Source organism: Scyliorhinus torazame, chromosome 8 (assembly GCF_047496885.1).
Source record: "Scyliorhinus torazame isolate Kashiwa2021f chromosome 8, sScyTor2.1, whole genome shotgun sequence".
NCBI classification, from domain to species: domain Eukaryota; kingdom Metazoa; phylum Chordata; class Chondrichthyes; order Carcharhiniformes; family Scyliorhinidae; genus Scyliorhinus; species Scyliorhinus torazame.
The window spans coordinates 40,692,268-40,708,337 of record NC_092714.1 but is presented as its reverse complement, the minus strand read 5'-3'; the positions used below and the strand labels follow the sequence as shown (position 1 = coordinate 40,708,337).

Genomic DNA, 16,070 nt, shown 5'->3' with positions numbered 1-16,070 from the left:
GTCTGTAGTCCCTGGTGTATGTGCAGATGTATGTACAGATGTACAATCACTACAGCCATCACCCCGTCCAATTTCTGAAGCAATATATCTATTTGTAAGGGGGATGACCACAGGGGACTCCTGTACTCCCTTTCTGAGTCTTTTACTGTTCCTGATGGACACCCATTCCCTTTCTGTCTGTGCAATCCTCACCTGCGGTGTGACCACCTCATTAAACATGCTGCCCCCAACTTCCTCAACATGCTCCACAATGAGTCTACCCTCTGCTCCAACTCCAGACTCCAGTTAGCTAGAAGCTCCATTTGGACATGCCTGCACATACAGATAGATGTAGAAATAAAGGGTTGTTGTAGTGGGAGACTTTAATTTTCCTCATATTGACTGGAAATCCATTAGGGCTAGGGATCTGGATGGTGTGAATTTGTTACGTGTGTGCAAGAAGGTTTTTTGGAACAGTATGTGGATAGTCCGACTAGAGAGGGGGCTGTATTGGACCTAGTACTAGGGAACGAGCCTGGCCAGGTCATCAAAGTTGCAGTGGGGGAACATGTGGCGAACTGTGACCTCAATTCCGTAAGCTTTTGGATACTCATGGAAAAGGACGAGTGTTGGCCTAAGGTTTCGGTGCTAAATTGGGAGAAGGCTACAACCAGATTAGGCAGGATTTGGAAGCTGTTGTTGCGAAGAGGCTGTTTGAGGGTAAATCCACATTTGGCATGTGGGAGTCTTTTAAGGAGCAGTTGTTGGGAGTGCAGGATAGGGAGTGCCGGTAAAAAGGAAGGACAGGAAAGGCAGGATTCAGGAACCGTGGATGACCAGGGAAATTGCGAGTCTAGTCAAAAAGAAAAAGGATGCATACGTGTAGTCTAGGCAACTAAAAACAGATGAAGCACTTGAGGAGGTTAGGAGGGCAAAGAGGGGTCACGGAATGTCCTTGGCAGACAGGATTAAGGAGAATCCCAAGGCATTTTATACGTATATAATAGGAACAAGAGGGTAGCTAGAGAAAGAGTTGGTCCACTCAAGGACAAAGGAGGGAAATTATGTGTAGAATCAAAGGAAGTAGGTGAGGTCCTTAATGAGTATTTTGCATCGGTATTCACAAAGGAGAGGGACACGTTGATTGGTGGTGTCTCAGAGGGATGTGTAAATACTTTAGAACAGGTCGTTATTACGAAGGAGGAAGTGTTAGGTGTGTTAAAAAGCATTTAAGGTAGGCAAATACCCAGCCGGCACGCAGCTTTACCTGCGGATATGGCTGGAGAATTGTCGGGTCCGTTGCGGATAGTGATAAAGATTGTCAGAGAATACAGCAGGATATAGATGGGCTGCAAAATTGGGCAGAGAAATGGCAGATGGAATTTAACCCGGACAAATGCGAGGTGATGCATTTTGGTAGATCCAATTCAGGTGGGAGCTATAAAATAAATGGCAGAACCATCAGGAACATAGACACACAGGGGGGAGATCTGGGCGTGCAGATCCACAGATCCTTAAAAGTAGCAGCACAGGTGGAAATGGTGTTAGAGAAAGCATATGGCATGCTTTCCTTCATAGGATGGGGTATATAGTATAAAAGCTTGAAAATTATGTTGCAGTTATATAGAACGTTGGTTAGGCCACATTTGAAATACTGTGTCCAATTCTGGTCACCACACTACCAGAAGGATGTGGAGGCTTTGGAGAGAATACAGAAATGGTTTACCAGGATGTTGCCTGGTCTGGAGAGTATTAGCTATGAGGAGAGATTAAATAAACTGGGATTGTTCTCCCACATCACTATCTGAGCCAGCGTTTGTTGACTGCTCTTCCTCTAGTTGAGGACCAGATCCTCTTCAATCCCCTCCTCGGTAATGGTGACTAAGCCAAGTTTTCCCAGTGACTCCTCACCAATGGTGTTTGTTGAGCATAGTCAGTGAAGTTCCACAATAGACTTTTTAGTCAACTATGGCGTGTGACTTTTGTTAGCAGGACCAGCATTTATTGTCCACCCCGCTTGCTTTTGTGAATATGATGATGAATCGCCTTTTCAAGTGGCTGGAGTCCATGTGGTGATAGTTATAGTGACAATGCTGTTATGTAGGGAGTACAAGGAGTTTGACCCAGTGACAATGAAGGCTCACCCTAACGGTTCCGAGTGAGAATAGTGTCTTACTTGAAGGGGAACCTGCAGCTGGTGGTGCTCCCATGCGCCTGTTGCCCTTTTCCTTCTAAGTGATAGACATCATGGATTTGAAAGGTAATGTCTAAAGAGCCTTTTTGACTTGCTGCAGTACATCTTGCAGAGGTTACATACTGCTGCCACTGTGCTCCAGTGTTGACGAGAGTGAATTCTTGAGGTGGTGGATGGAATGTCAATCAAACAGACTGCTTTGTTTTGAATGGCATTGAGCTTCTTGATCGACCCGATCGACCCCCCTCATCCCACCCGACCTATCCCCAACCCAATCCTGTCCTCCAACCTATGAGCCCGACCCGTCCCCCACCAAACGTCAGTCCTCCCACCACCACCCTGCCCCCCGACCTCCTGTACCACCACTCCCCACCAATCTGACCTTCCCACCTCTGAACTCTAACTTCGTCCACCCCATCCCCCAACCTCTCAGGACGTTGATTGTGAGGAATTCAGTGATGGCAATTGTGGTGATGTGCATCACTGTAAATACATGTAAGCTAGACAGACACTAGAGGGAGCACCAGAAACATCACACACACACACTCAACCAATAGATAAGTTACATGGGAGGCGACCAATGGACATTCACGATACACAAGGAGGTGACACGACCACAGGGGGGCATTACACCAACCCATACATAAAGGACACCACACACATGATCAGCCCCCTTCGGCCAGTGGAGACAGTCAGTGAGGAGAGGCACAGGGTTGATTCAGTATTACACCCACCACGTGGAAGACAGCAGCTGGTTAGTCAGTTTAGGTAGCTACAATAGGATTAGCAGTAGTGTCGAACTCAAGTTCTAAAAGTGTACATAGTGTAAATAAATGAGTTGAAGTTATTTACACGTCTCGACCTTCCTTGACAAATGCAACACAAGGAAGCCGCTTATGTTACAAAGGAAACATAACAAAACAGCAATGACATTGATTATCTAGAGAAGATGATTAGACTCTGTCTTGTTAATCATTACTTGGTATTTGTATTGTGCAAATTTGCTACTTACCAGTCCAAACCTGAACATTGTCCAGATCTTGCTACATATGCACTACTTCATTATGTGAGGAGTTATGAAGGAGACTGAAAACTGCAATCATTAGAAAATATCCTCTCTTCTGACATGACAGAGGGAAGGCCAGTGATGGAGCAGCTGAAGAACCTTGGGGTTAGGGCACTGTCCTGATGAATTCCTGCAGAGTTGTCCTAGGGATGAAGTGATTGGCTGCCAACAATGAGAACCATCGCCATTTGTGTTAGATATGACTCCACCCAGAGGAGATTTTTCCTGTTTTCCCCTAATTCCCATTGACTTCAGTTTTACTGAGGCTCCCTGATGCTACATTCAGTGAAATACTCACTTAGAGCGCTGAAATTCAGCTCTCTTGTCCAAATTTGGTTCAAGACTATATTAAGGTCTGGAGCTAATTGGTTTTGGCTGAACTCAACTGAGCATGGTGAGCATGTTACTGGTGAGTAGATGAAGCTTGTTAGCATTGTCAGTGACACTTCCTATTACTTTGGTAATGATTGAGAGTAGAAAAATTGGGATTTGTCTGACTTATTGTGGGCAGGACATATCAGAATCGTAGAATTTACAGTGCAGAAGGAGGTCATTCGGCCCATCGAGTCTGTACCAGCTCTTGGAAAGAGCACCCTACTTAAGCCCACGCCTCCACCCTATCCCCGTAACCCAGTAACGCCACTTAACCTTTTTGGACACTAACGGGCAATTTATCATGGCCAATCCACCTAACCTGCACATCTTTGGACTGCAAGAGGAAATCGGAGCACCCGGAGGAAACCCACGCAGTCACGGGGAGAACGTGCAGACTCTGCACAGACAGTGACCCAAGCCGGGAATCAAATATCTGCCACCACCTGATGCCTGACCTTGAATCTCCTGAGGTACCTGGTGTTGCAACATATCGAGAAAGCTCATCCGGCTTGGCTGATATGGCTTCTCTCAAGCTGTCGCTCTCTACTTCCTTGGAGCAGTAGGTGTGTAAGGAGCAAGATGCTGTTAGTCCTGCTGGTGCTCTCCCTGCTGCGACTGGTGCTGTTGGTCATCTCAGCCCTCATCTGCGGTCCAAAGTAAAACAGTGCGAGTGGAAACCATGCTGATCTGAGAGACCGCAGCTTCAAATTGGAGGTCAGGGATGGAATTCTCCAGCCGTTGGCATTCTCTTTCCCCGCTGGCAGTGCACCCACGCACGGGGGTTTCCAGCGATGTGGGGTGGCTTCAATGGGAAATCCCATTGACAAGCGACGGGAAGTGAGAATCCCGCCGCCAGCGAACAGCGCGCCACCCAGAAACACGTGGCTGGGAGAACGGAGAATCCCGCCACAGATGTGCAAAGCTCTAACGTTGTGACAGCTTAAGTACTGTGAAAAGAAAATTCAGTAAGGCAAGAAATCAGTTATGAGGCTTCAGAACTAATTGGTGTCTGTCGCTGTCACATCCTTAATTGTCACTGTGTTCTCACCTTGCTGTCACTGGTGAGTGCCAAGATACATGGGAATCCCCTGCACCCACCGTTAAATCCCAAACGCCATTGTCAAATCATTCTAGCTGATTGATTGAGATACTAAAACTGACTGCCTAGCATTCCCAAAGGGGAATGCTGCAACGCACCCCAGTGCGTTCAAGTTACATGGAAAGGTCAGGGATTTGAGCCGTTTCCAATATGCTCTAAATTTTCACACGTTTAACCCCTTCCTGCACCCAAACTCTCATGCCCCCACAAGTTAAAATTCATCCCAAAGGAACAGGAGGTTCAAAGACAGGATACATTATTTTTGAAACGGTTACAGAGATCGGTGGTGTGGGGCGGTGGGGGTGGGGGGGATGCGGGCAATGGGTGAAGTTATGAACGGTTTCGCCATAGCGTTGATAATTGTAAATGAAGATGTTGGGGGACCAGTGAGGGATGCAAACTTAGTCAGAGATTGGATACGGGCAGCAGAATGGAGGCATGAGCTGAGGTTTCTGGAGTATAAGGATAGGAAGCTGGCCAGAAAAGTATCAGAGTAATTGAAACTTAAACAGAAAATACTGGACAATCTCAGCAGGTCTGACAGCATCTGTGGAAAGAAAAAGGCGCGAACGTTTCGAGTCTGGATGACTCTTTGTCAAAGCGTTTCGAGTCTGGTTGACTCGAAGCATTAGCTCCCTTTTCTCTCCACAAATGCTGTTAGACCTGCTGACATTGTCCAGTATTTTCTGTTTTTGTTTCAGATTCCAGCATCCGCAGTAATCTTGGAGTAATTGAATCTGGATGAGACAAAGGCATGGATGAACAATTCAGCAGTAAATAAGCTGAGTTAAATCAGACATCAGTAGCAGTTTATTACATTTTTAAAAGATCACAACGTTGCCTTGTAAAGTGAGGCTATATTTAGAAACATAATTAAGTTGCAGACTGATTATTTTTCATAACTGATATATGTTTGCATAGAAAACCTGCTGTTTCTGTGCAAACTATATAATGTTCATTTGTTTATTTTAGGTAACATAAACCAGTTCCACATTTGAAATTATGCCTTGTTTTATTGGAATGTTCTTCAGCCTGTACATGGCAGTGCATGCAGAGTCTCAGTAGCTGTTGTATGGAGCTGATATATTAATTGCAATCTTTCGGAGTTGCCTAGATCCAGGACTAGTCCCTGTGCATTAGAAAATTACACATGTCACTCCACTTTTTAAGAAGGGTGAAAGGGGGAAACCAGGGAATTGCAGACCAGTTAGCCTGTGGTGGGGAAATAGCTGGAATTTTCAGGGATAGGATAGCTGAACACCTCAAAACATTTTGGTCGATCAGGGAGAGCCAGAATGGATTCGTGAAGGGAAAGTCATAGAACATACAGTGCAGAAGGAGGCCATTCGGCCCATCGAGTCTGCACCGACCCACTTAAGCCCTCACTTCCACCCTTTCCCCGTAACCCAATAACTCCTCCTAACCTTTTTGGTCACTAAGGACAAATTATCATGGCCAATGCACCTAACCTGTACGTCTTTGGACTGTGGGAGGAAACCGGAGCACCCGGAGGAAACCCACGCAGACACGGGGAGAACGTGCAGACTCTGCATAGACAGTGACCCAGCGGGGAATTGAACCTGGGACCTTGGCGCTGTGAAGCCACAGTGCTATCCACTTGTGCTACCATGCTGCCCAGACAAATTTGTCATGCCTGACAAATCTCATTGAATATTTTGAAGAGGTGAGTAAGATTGTGGACAGGACAGGGGCATGTCTATGGATGTTCTTTATATGGACTTCCAGAAGGCATTTGATGAAGTCCCATATAAAAGAACTGTTAACTAAAATGGAAGCCCACGGAGTTGACATGGTTAGGAAATTGGTTGAATGGCAGGTGACAGAGAGTGCGGATAATGGGTAAGTACTCTAATTGGCAGGATGTGACTAGGGGTGTACAACAGGGATTTGTGTTGGGGTCTGAATTATTCACATTATTCATGAATGACTTGGATGATGGCACAGAAAGTCATATATCCAAATTTGCTGATAATACAAAGTTAGGACAGTCGAGATGATAGCATAAGATTGCAAGGATATTTGCCAGACTAGGTGAATGAGCAAAAGTGTGGCAGTTGGAATTCAATGTAGCAAGTGAGAGGTTATCCATTTTGGACCAAAGATGGATAGAGCAGGGAGCTTTCAAAATGGGAAGAGGTTTAGTACAGTGGATGTCCAAAGAGAATGGGGGATTCAGGTTCATAGTTCTTTAAAATGCTACGAACAAGTGCAGAAAATAATCAAAAAGGCTAATGGAATGCTAGCATTTATATTTCGAGGATTGGAGTATAACGTTATGCTGCAGCTATACAAAACCCTGGTTAGACTCCACCTGGGGTATTGTGAGCAGTTCTGGGCACCACCTTAGGAAGGATATTTTGACTCTTGGAGGGAGTGCAACATAGGTTTACAAATATGATACCTGGACTGCAGGGGTTGAGTTATGAGGAGAGATTACACAAATTAGGCCTGTTTCTGCTAGAATGCAGAAGGTTAAGGGGTGATCAGATCGAAGTCTTCAAGATGTGAACAGGAAAACACTGGGTAGATAAAGATAACCCATTTAACTGGTTGGAGATTCTAAAACTAGGGGACATAGTCTAAACATCAGGGCGAGACCATTCAGGCGAGATGTTAGGAAGCATTACTTCATGCAAAGGGCGGTAGAGTTTTGGAATTCTCTCCCACAAACAGCGGTTGAAAATAGAACAGTTGTTAACTTGAAATATGAGCTAGATAGATTTTTGTGCAGCAAAGATATGAAGGAACATGGGCCAAAGGCAGGTATATAGAGTTAGGCCACAGATCAGCCATGATCTTATTGAATGGCGGGTCAGATTCAAAGGGTTGAATGGCCTACTCCTGTTCCCATGTTATAATCTCTAGGTAACGCTAATGTTTAACCAGGTTTTCAGCATTAAAAATGTCACTCTGGTTAATAAGGAATATAAGGATCACTTATATTGACCAGTAATGTAGAACCTGAAGAAACAACTGATTTTAAAAGTTCCAATGGGCCTAAAATATACCAATAGAAGACAATCTGTGCTACTGTTTGGTTTGCAAATTATTGTGTGGTTACATTAAGGAACAAAGGCTGTAATTACTGTTTTTTAATATAACTGAAGCTTCTTTTCACGTTCTTTTCCAGTTTCCAACTTGTTGCTACAGGAAGTTGATCCAGGTTTCTCTGGTTTCACACCCTCATGGGTTTATAATGAAAATGGTAGGTCTACCACCTATTGCCAATTCTATAACAGCCCAATCGTTTATGGTGCTGGGATTTGGAACATTTACTGTGATTCTTCAATACATTATTTGGAAATTGTTAACCAAGAAGTGAAAGGTAGGTGCGCGCACAAGCCATTTCGATACATGGGGTGGAATTTATTCCAGCCTGTCGCAGAGGGATGCGTGGTGGCTGGGCTAATCATGGGAGAGGCCATGTGTCAGTTTACCAAGAGTCCCGGAATTTAGTGGTGATTCAGGGATTAAATGGGAGTCACATGGTTCTTCCATAACTCTGGAAGGCCACACTGCGGCCCATCAATGTTGTTGTCAGGCACCTAGTGCCCGATCGAGGGACCCAGCATCGGGAAGAGGAGGTGGGAGGGGAGTACTAAAAGCCAAGCTTGTCTCTGACCTCCCCCACCACCCGGTGACCACCATCCTACCCTCACTCACTTGTGTTCACGGATTCAGTGACGATCCCTGAAGTGCTTGGAGCATGAACAGCAGTATGCCCTGTGGGTGCTGAGAGTAATGGAGAACTGCCAGCCTCTAACTTGCAGTTTTTAGTGGGTGGGATTCCCGTCCTTGGTTTCCTAAATCCCAGGAAGTGCTGAGGGCTGTAGAGTCAGGCCCCACCCGTGGATGTGAAGCAGGGTTACTACCAGTTCGGCAACAGATGAGCAGAATCCCCAGCACCAGCAAAATATTCAGCGCATCAGGGTGGAAGCACTACTATGCTTATTGACCAGGAATGGCACGTCAGTCACCTGTTTGATATATCTACAGGGGTCATTTGGCTGGACGGCTGGTTCATGATGTGGAGCGACGTCACCAGCACAGATTCAATTCCCCTACTGGCTGAGGTTATTTATGAAGGCCCAGCATTCTCAACCTTGTCCTTCACCTGAGATGTGCTCACCCTCAGGTTAAATAACCACCAGTCAGCTCTCAAAGGGGAGAGCAGCCTATGGGCCTCTAGAACTGTGGCAACATTCTACCTGTTTACAGCACATTAGCTTATAGTGTGGATATACTCTGAGGAGCACAGAAAAATGCGTGCAGTTTTGGCTGCAGGTGTCCTTGTCGATGTTCTGGAACAGCTCCTGTTGAATCTGTGAATGAAGTTCTCCTCTGAGATAAAACAGAGCGTGCTGTAAAAGCTCGGCAGGTTTGGCAGCATCTATGGAGAGAGAAACTGAGTTAATGTTTTGAGTCTAATGTGACTGCCTCTGACATTGCCTGGTTGCTGTGCCTTAACCTGGAGGCATAGCGCATATACCCATGCAAAAGTCGATCTCTGGTAAAAGTAGACCCTGCCTTAAAAGTTCATAATTTTTCACATTCTTTATGTAAAGGTCGACTAAGTTTTTCAATGCAGCTTTAAACCGGGCAGGCCAATACTACAGGTACCAACTCTATAGATTGCTTCATGTGAGCTAGAGATAGTTTTTTTTATCGTGAGGAACTAAAGTCTAAAACTGAAGAAACTGCTCATTCCCCTGCATTCACTCTTATTCTTCAATGCGCTCTTGTAGTAAATGTTGTCATGGTTCTTCCACCGGCACACTCACTCATTAGTGGGTGTAAATTTGATCACTATTTCCATGGAGAGCCTTTGGCCATCATCCCTGCTCAAGAAATTGAGCTTTTCTACTGGCTGGGCACCCAGAGCTAGCTAAGCAGGGCTTCATCGATGGGTTAGTTCTTTCCCGCGTCCCTGTACTTGTACCCCAGGTTCTCTCCACAACCCCCCCCCATCATGCAGCCATTCCCCTGTACCCTCCTCTTCTTGATGATTCCGGAGACGGAGGAAGTGGTGAACTCCTACTCCCAGGCAATCTCCTTCTGTTTGAAGGAGGGGTTTGTTTAGCTTCAACATGATGTGAACTTTCTAAGCCAGTTTGATGACGGCCCTTTCGACTTTGGGAGTCTCAGCTCCTGTTTTTCAACATGCCTGACTGGCAATCCCGTTGTATACTGGATATTTGGTTGCTATGCGAGCACAGAGTCAGGAAGCATATGCAGTATGGAAGCTAACAGGCTCCAATGTCTCTGTTCTTTGAATTTCACTCAAGATGTTGTTTAGGTCTTTGTTTCATGCTGCGTGGGCACAAAGAACCTCTCAAAAATGTTATTTGTATAAAAGTCAACCCTTAAAATTTTGCCGAAAATATATGTCGTAAAAATGTGACTTTTGCATCGCTGTATGCAATAACTGCTCAGGTAGTAGCAGATCTGATGCAATCGGGTTTCTCTGCCATGCCTTGGACTTTTTTGCCCCTGTCAATTACTCCAGTGAGAGGAAGGCACTGAATTTGATCCATATACCTTTAAATAGAGTGGCAGGAGAATGAAAGATTTACCCTAACTTTAAGAGATGGCTTTCCATTATGTGAGAATCTGATGGACCTCTAATGGGCTGGGTGGGAATTCCGCATGAAATTGAGGGCTGTATCCCAATACCGTTATTGTCCTGGCTTTTCTTACTTTCCCTTTTAAAAAAAAATATTTTAATTTAATTTTACATATGTACACTGTACAGTAGGTGAGTAAGCTGGTTCTTATGTACAATTTACATCTTCCCCTTTCATCGGCCCTCCCCTCACTCTCCCTTGCTCCCCCTTCTCCCCCCCCCCCCCCCCCATCCCCATCACCCTTATTATTATTCAGGCTCCATCTTGAGCCCTTCCGTCATAGATAAGAACATAAGAACATAAGAACTAGGAGCAGGAGTAGGCCATCTGGCCCCTCGAGCCTGCTCCACCATTCAATGAGATCATGGCTGATCGTTTGTGGACTCAGCTCCACTTTCCGGCCCGAACACCATAACCCTTAATCCCTTTATTCTTCAAAAAACTATCTATCGTTATCTTAAAAACATTTAATCAAGGAGCCTCTGCTGCTTCACTGGGCAAGGAATTCCATAGATTCACAACCCTTTGGGTGAAGAAGTTCCTCCTAAACTCAGTCCTAAATCTACTTCCCCTTATTTTGAGGCTATGCCCCCTAGTTCCGATGTTGTAGTCTCTCTTTGTATCTGTTTCTGTTGCCCCTTTGGCTTTGTTGAGGGGGGGTTCTCTGACCCCCTCCTCGCTCTTTCCCCTTGTCCCCCCCCCCCCCCCCCCCCCCCCCCCCGTTGTTCCTATCTGTTCTGTCTGGTCCTGTCCGCCCTCATTGGCCCCCTCCCTTCCTATCCGTTATTGGCCTCAAACAGGTCGTGGAACAGGCTAATGAATAGCCGCCAAGCTTTGTGGCAGCCCCTGTCCGGCCCTCGGATGGTATATTTGATCTTCTCCAGGTGGAGAAATTCCGACAGGTCTGCCAGTCAGTCTGCAGCTGTGGGTGGCACTGCTGATCGCCAGCCAAGCAGGATTTTCCAGCGTGCGATTAAGGAAGCAAAAGCAAGGTCATCGGCCCTCTTCCCCATGTGTAGTTCTGGTTGTACCGACACCCCGAAGGCTGCCACTCTCAGGCACGGCTCCACCCTCACCTCCACAGCCTTGGACATTGCCTTGAAGAAGGCTGTCCAGAACCCGACAAGTCTGGGGCAGGCCCAGAACATGTGGGTGTGGTTGGCCGGGCCTCCCTGGCACCGTTCACACTTGTCCTCCACCTCCAGCAAGAACCTGTTCGATATGGCTTTTCAATCTCTCGTGAAGCTCTTGCATGTTCTGTGTGCTCAAAGCATCTAAAGGTAATCTTTCTGTTTCACCACCTTACAATAACTCTCCTTGTCTCTGTGGTTCTGATGAACACTAAAGATCCTGTGACATTATTCAAAGAAGAGTAAGTAGTTTTCCAGCATCCAGCCTGAAGTTGACCACCACTACAGAAAAAAAAGTCAGATTAGCTGATGATTCACCTCACTGTGGAATCCTGCTGGATGCCATGTTTGTCAATGTATTGGCTGTCACTGCACTTTAAAGTTATTAATTACATAGAAAGCAGTTTGAGGTACAAGCTATTTGGTTACAATGTCTTTTTTAATCTTTTTGCATCAATAGCCAATAATTCCGTGGACCCTCAAGAATCCAGGTTCTCAATGAAAGGCGGCAAAATTGTTATCGGCGCTCTGGTTATGTTAGCTTACATCAAAAGTAGGTATACAGCATTTTGCCGTATGTTAATTGATATTGGGGTAATGCTGTGTTTCGTGGCAATTCGATGTGGATGAGCCTTTAAGATCTTCTAGAATTGATCAAAATTACTAAGAGTTTTGGCAAGGAGGCGGCTCTGAGAGTTTGGGGACAGTGGCGGAAGCATATGGGAGTGGAGGGAGCGTCGGTGTGTGCTCCAATTTGTGGCAATCACCGGTTTGTCCCAGGGAGGTTGGATGGAGGGTTTCGTAGGTGGCAGAGAGCACGTATTGAGAGGCTGGGGGATCTGTTTGTCGATGGGAGATTTCCTTGTTTAGAGGATTTGTAGGAGGAGTTCGAATTGCCGGCTGGGAATGGGTTTCGCTATCTGCAGGTGAGGGATTTTGTGCGAAGGCAGGCTTCGACTTTTCCGCTTCTGCCGCCACAGGGGATACAGGATAAGATAGTTTCTAAAACAGGGGTGGGGGAGGGGAAGGTCTCGGAAATTTATAAAGAGCTTATGGAGTGAGAAGGAATCCAGATAGGGGATGCGAAGCGCAAGTGGGAAGATGAGCTGGGTAAGGAGCTGGAATCAGGTCTGTGGGAGGATGCTCTGAGCAGAGTCAACACGTCCTCATCATGTGCCAGGCTCAGCCTGATACAATTCAAGGTGGTTCACCGGGCACACATGACGGTGGCCCGAATGAGCAGGTTTTTTGGGTAGAGGACAGCTCTGTGAGGTGTGCAGGAGGGCCCGTAAATCTTGCCCACATGTTTGGGCATGTCCGAAGCTTAGGGGATTCTGGCCGCGGTTTGCCGATGTCATGTCCAAACGAGGGTGGGGCCGGGTACAGAGGTGATGACCTTTGGACTGTCGGAAGACCCGAGAGTCCAGGGGGCGAGAGAGGCTGACGTTTTGGCCTTTGCCTCCATGGTAGCCCGGAGATGGATCCTATTATCGCGAAGGGACTCGGAGCCCCAAAATCGCGGGTATAGGTTAGCGACATGGCTGCGTTTCTCAGATTTGAGAAAATTAAGTTCGCCCTGAGAGAATCAATGTTAGGGTTCGTCCGGAGGTGGCAGCCGTTTGTCGACTTCTTCGGGGAAAACTGAACTGTTAGCACATACAATAAGGGGTTGGGGGGGGGGGTGTTAGGGAATGAGGGGGGTAGGGGGAGTTTGTTTAGTTTAGTTTCGGCGGGATCAACAAAAGGAGATGGAGAAATTTGGGAATTGTTTGTATCAGCTATGTTGGCGGGGTATGGTTGTTGGTTGGGAGGGTGTTATGTACTGAATTATGTTTACATTTGTATCTGTATCTTTTGTTGTTATAAAACCATAAATGCCTTAATAAAATGTTTGTTAAAAAAAAAAAGAGTTTTAGCAAGGAAACAGTGAAAAACTGTTAAACTATAACCACTGAAGAGTGAGGCAGTTATTGACAGCATAATCTTAAGACTAAAATTTACTCAAATAGTTGCTGGGACATTGAATGCCTTAAGTCAAAAGTGATGGAAGCATAATCACTAGTCACTTTGAAAAATAATTATCGGCTTTTTAAAAGAATTAAGGACAGAACAATGGGATTAAATGGATAGCTCTTTTAAACATCCAGTACTGAATGATGGATGAATGACTCCCTACTCTGCTGTAAGATTCTATGATTATATGAAGACAGAACCTGGATTCAGCCCCAAAAGCTGCTATGGTCTTTGAAAAATAAGTACAGAATGGGGATATTTTGATTTCAGATTAGTAGGAGGTATATGATACTTTTAATTTGTTTAGCCTTTGAACTTCCTAATGGCTACTACTGAAGACAAAACAAGGCCATGAAATGACCTTCTAGAGTGATTATCGCCTTTTGGTATTTTGAATAGATACGTTTCCCCGTGACAACTCACTCGCACTGCGAGCGCCGGGAAACATGCAGCTAAGTGTGCTCGCTAGGGGACTTTGTTCCCTTTTGGGAGAATCACGCCTCAAGAGTAGCTTTGGGCAGGAAAACCGGTGAGAATCCCACTGACTGTCCCAGCACGATTCCCATCACAATCCACCCACAATTAGTCATTTTTTTATGGAACTTGGGGTGTTTCCTGCCGGGAAAGAGAAGTGCTCGACTTAAAGACGCTGGCCTGGCTAGCTCCTCGGAGATCGGATCTCCATACACCTCTGCACTGCCCTCCCCCACCCCGACTCACCCCTACTCACCAGCAGAGATTCTCCCACAGGTATCAGGTCCCCCCCCCAAACCAAATCGTTGGTAGCAGCGCCCGCCCCCCCATCAGGTGACCACATGCTGCTGTGAGGTTGTCAAAGGCCCCCCCCCCCCCCCCCCCCCACACACTCAATCCCACCCCCCCTTTCATGGTCATGCTGCCCCTCAACCCTGAGAGGTGCTGAAAGGATCAGTGCTTGGGCCTCACTAATAGTCTGTATTGATGACTTAGATAAGGGGAGATAAGGGGTAGAATTGTAACGTACCTAATTTGCGGCAATACAACATTTGGTGGGAAAGTAAGCTATGAAAAGGATGTAACGGGATATTGAATGTGTATTTTGTATCTGTTTGCATGGTAGATAACAATAAAAGGCCTCCCAAGCAGAAAGGAAGGGCAAAAGGGAGGGAGGCAATTAAAGCAATCACTATCACTAGAGAAAAGTAAGTATGAGGAACGTTAATGGGACTGAAGGCTGCCAAATACCCTTTACCTGATGACCTGCATCCTTGGCTGTATTGGTAGTGAATACATTGGTTATAATCTTCCAAAATTCCATGGGCGGGATTCTCCCGTCCCCAAAGCCAATTTCGGAATCAGTGATCGGGCGGAGAATCCCTTTTTACGACCGAATCGGGGGTGGTGCCTGTTTTCAGATGCTCCGCCCCCTCTAAAACGACATCATCGGGGAGTGCGCCGCACACCGTTGGGGCGGCCTCAGAGCATTACCTGAAGGCCCTCCCCTGATGCTCCGCTGCCAATGGGCTGAGTTCACGGCGGCGCGGTTCACTTGTGTTCTCAGTTTTCATCAACCTGGCGTGGTGACTGCGGACAGTGTCCAGCGGCACCACAATCTGGGGGAAGCCATGCTACTGACCAGGGGGACTTTGGCGAGGGCTGGGGGGACTTCTGGGGGGGGTGGTCCGGGGGTGGGTGCCCAGGGGGTCACTACCTGGCAGGTCGGGTCTGTGCGTGGCCGGCGCCATGTTGTACGGGGCGACCGCTGCAGGCCACAGGATCGGAGATGGGGCCTCGCCAATTTTTTTCATCGTAGAACCAGACACTTCCTCCAGACATACCCTCAGATTCGGAGAATCCAGCCCCATAGGTCCCAGAGGATTGAAAAACCACAAATGTAAAGCCCCTATCCAAATAAGAAGCGAGACAGAGAGCAGGAAACTGGCCAGTTAGCCTAACATCTGTCATTGGAATAATGCTGGAATCCATCATTAAGGATGTAGTAATAGGATATTTAGAAAATCATAATGGAATCAAGCCGAATCAACATGTTTTTGTGAAAGGAGAATAGTGTTCGACAAATTTATTAGAATTACTAGAAGATGTAGCAAGCAAGGTGAATAAAGGAGAACCAATAGCTGAAGTGCTTTTTGAATTTCTAAAACTACATAAGGAACCACATAAAAGATTGCTACACAAGATAAGGGAGTGGATTTTCCATTTAACGCCCCTGCGATTGGAATTCCTGATCGGGCGGGGAACGAAACATTGAGGGAAAAACGGGTTTCCCGTTGCAATGCTCTGATCCTATACCGGCGGCCTCAGTGTGGTACCCACCCCATTCGGGAGGATGCAAATCAAGCATTTAAATAATAACAGAACTACCAATCCATATGGCAATAGTGGAATGTGTGGAACTATTTGGAAAAAAGGTAAACACCCATTCACAAACCTTGCTTTGAAAAAAATACTCTTTTTATTACCCTATAAAAGTGCCAATCAAACAGACCATTAATGTATCAATAACAGAGGCTTCAACACTTCATACCCCTTAACCTTGGGAAAATAAACATTTAGACATTGGCAAAAGAGA

At 46.2% G+C, this 16,070-nt stretch overlaps 1 protein-coding gene across 3 annotated transcripts in view; it reads left to right on the top strand.

Annotated features, from left to right (window-relative positions):
* The window catches only part of eva1c (eva-1 homolog C (C. elegans)), a 174,723-nt gene that overhangs the window by 154,050 nt on the left and 4,603 nt on the right, over positions 1–16,070 (top strand). For 2 of the 3 annotated variants that reach the window (XM_072513433.1, XM_072513432.1), the window contains exons 7-8: positions 7,865–7,939; positions 11,949–12,041. In XM_072513433.1, coding sequence (XP_072369534.1) covers positions 7,865–7,939; positions 11,949–12,041 — 168 coding nt within the window. Of the gene's footprint in view, positions 1–7,864; positions 7,940–11,948; positions 12,042–14,600; positions 14,683–16,070 lie in introns of all 3 variants that reach the window. The other variant, XM_072513434.1, reaches the window with a different exon arrangement.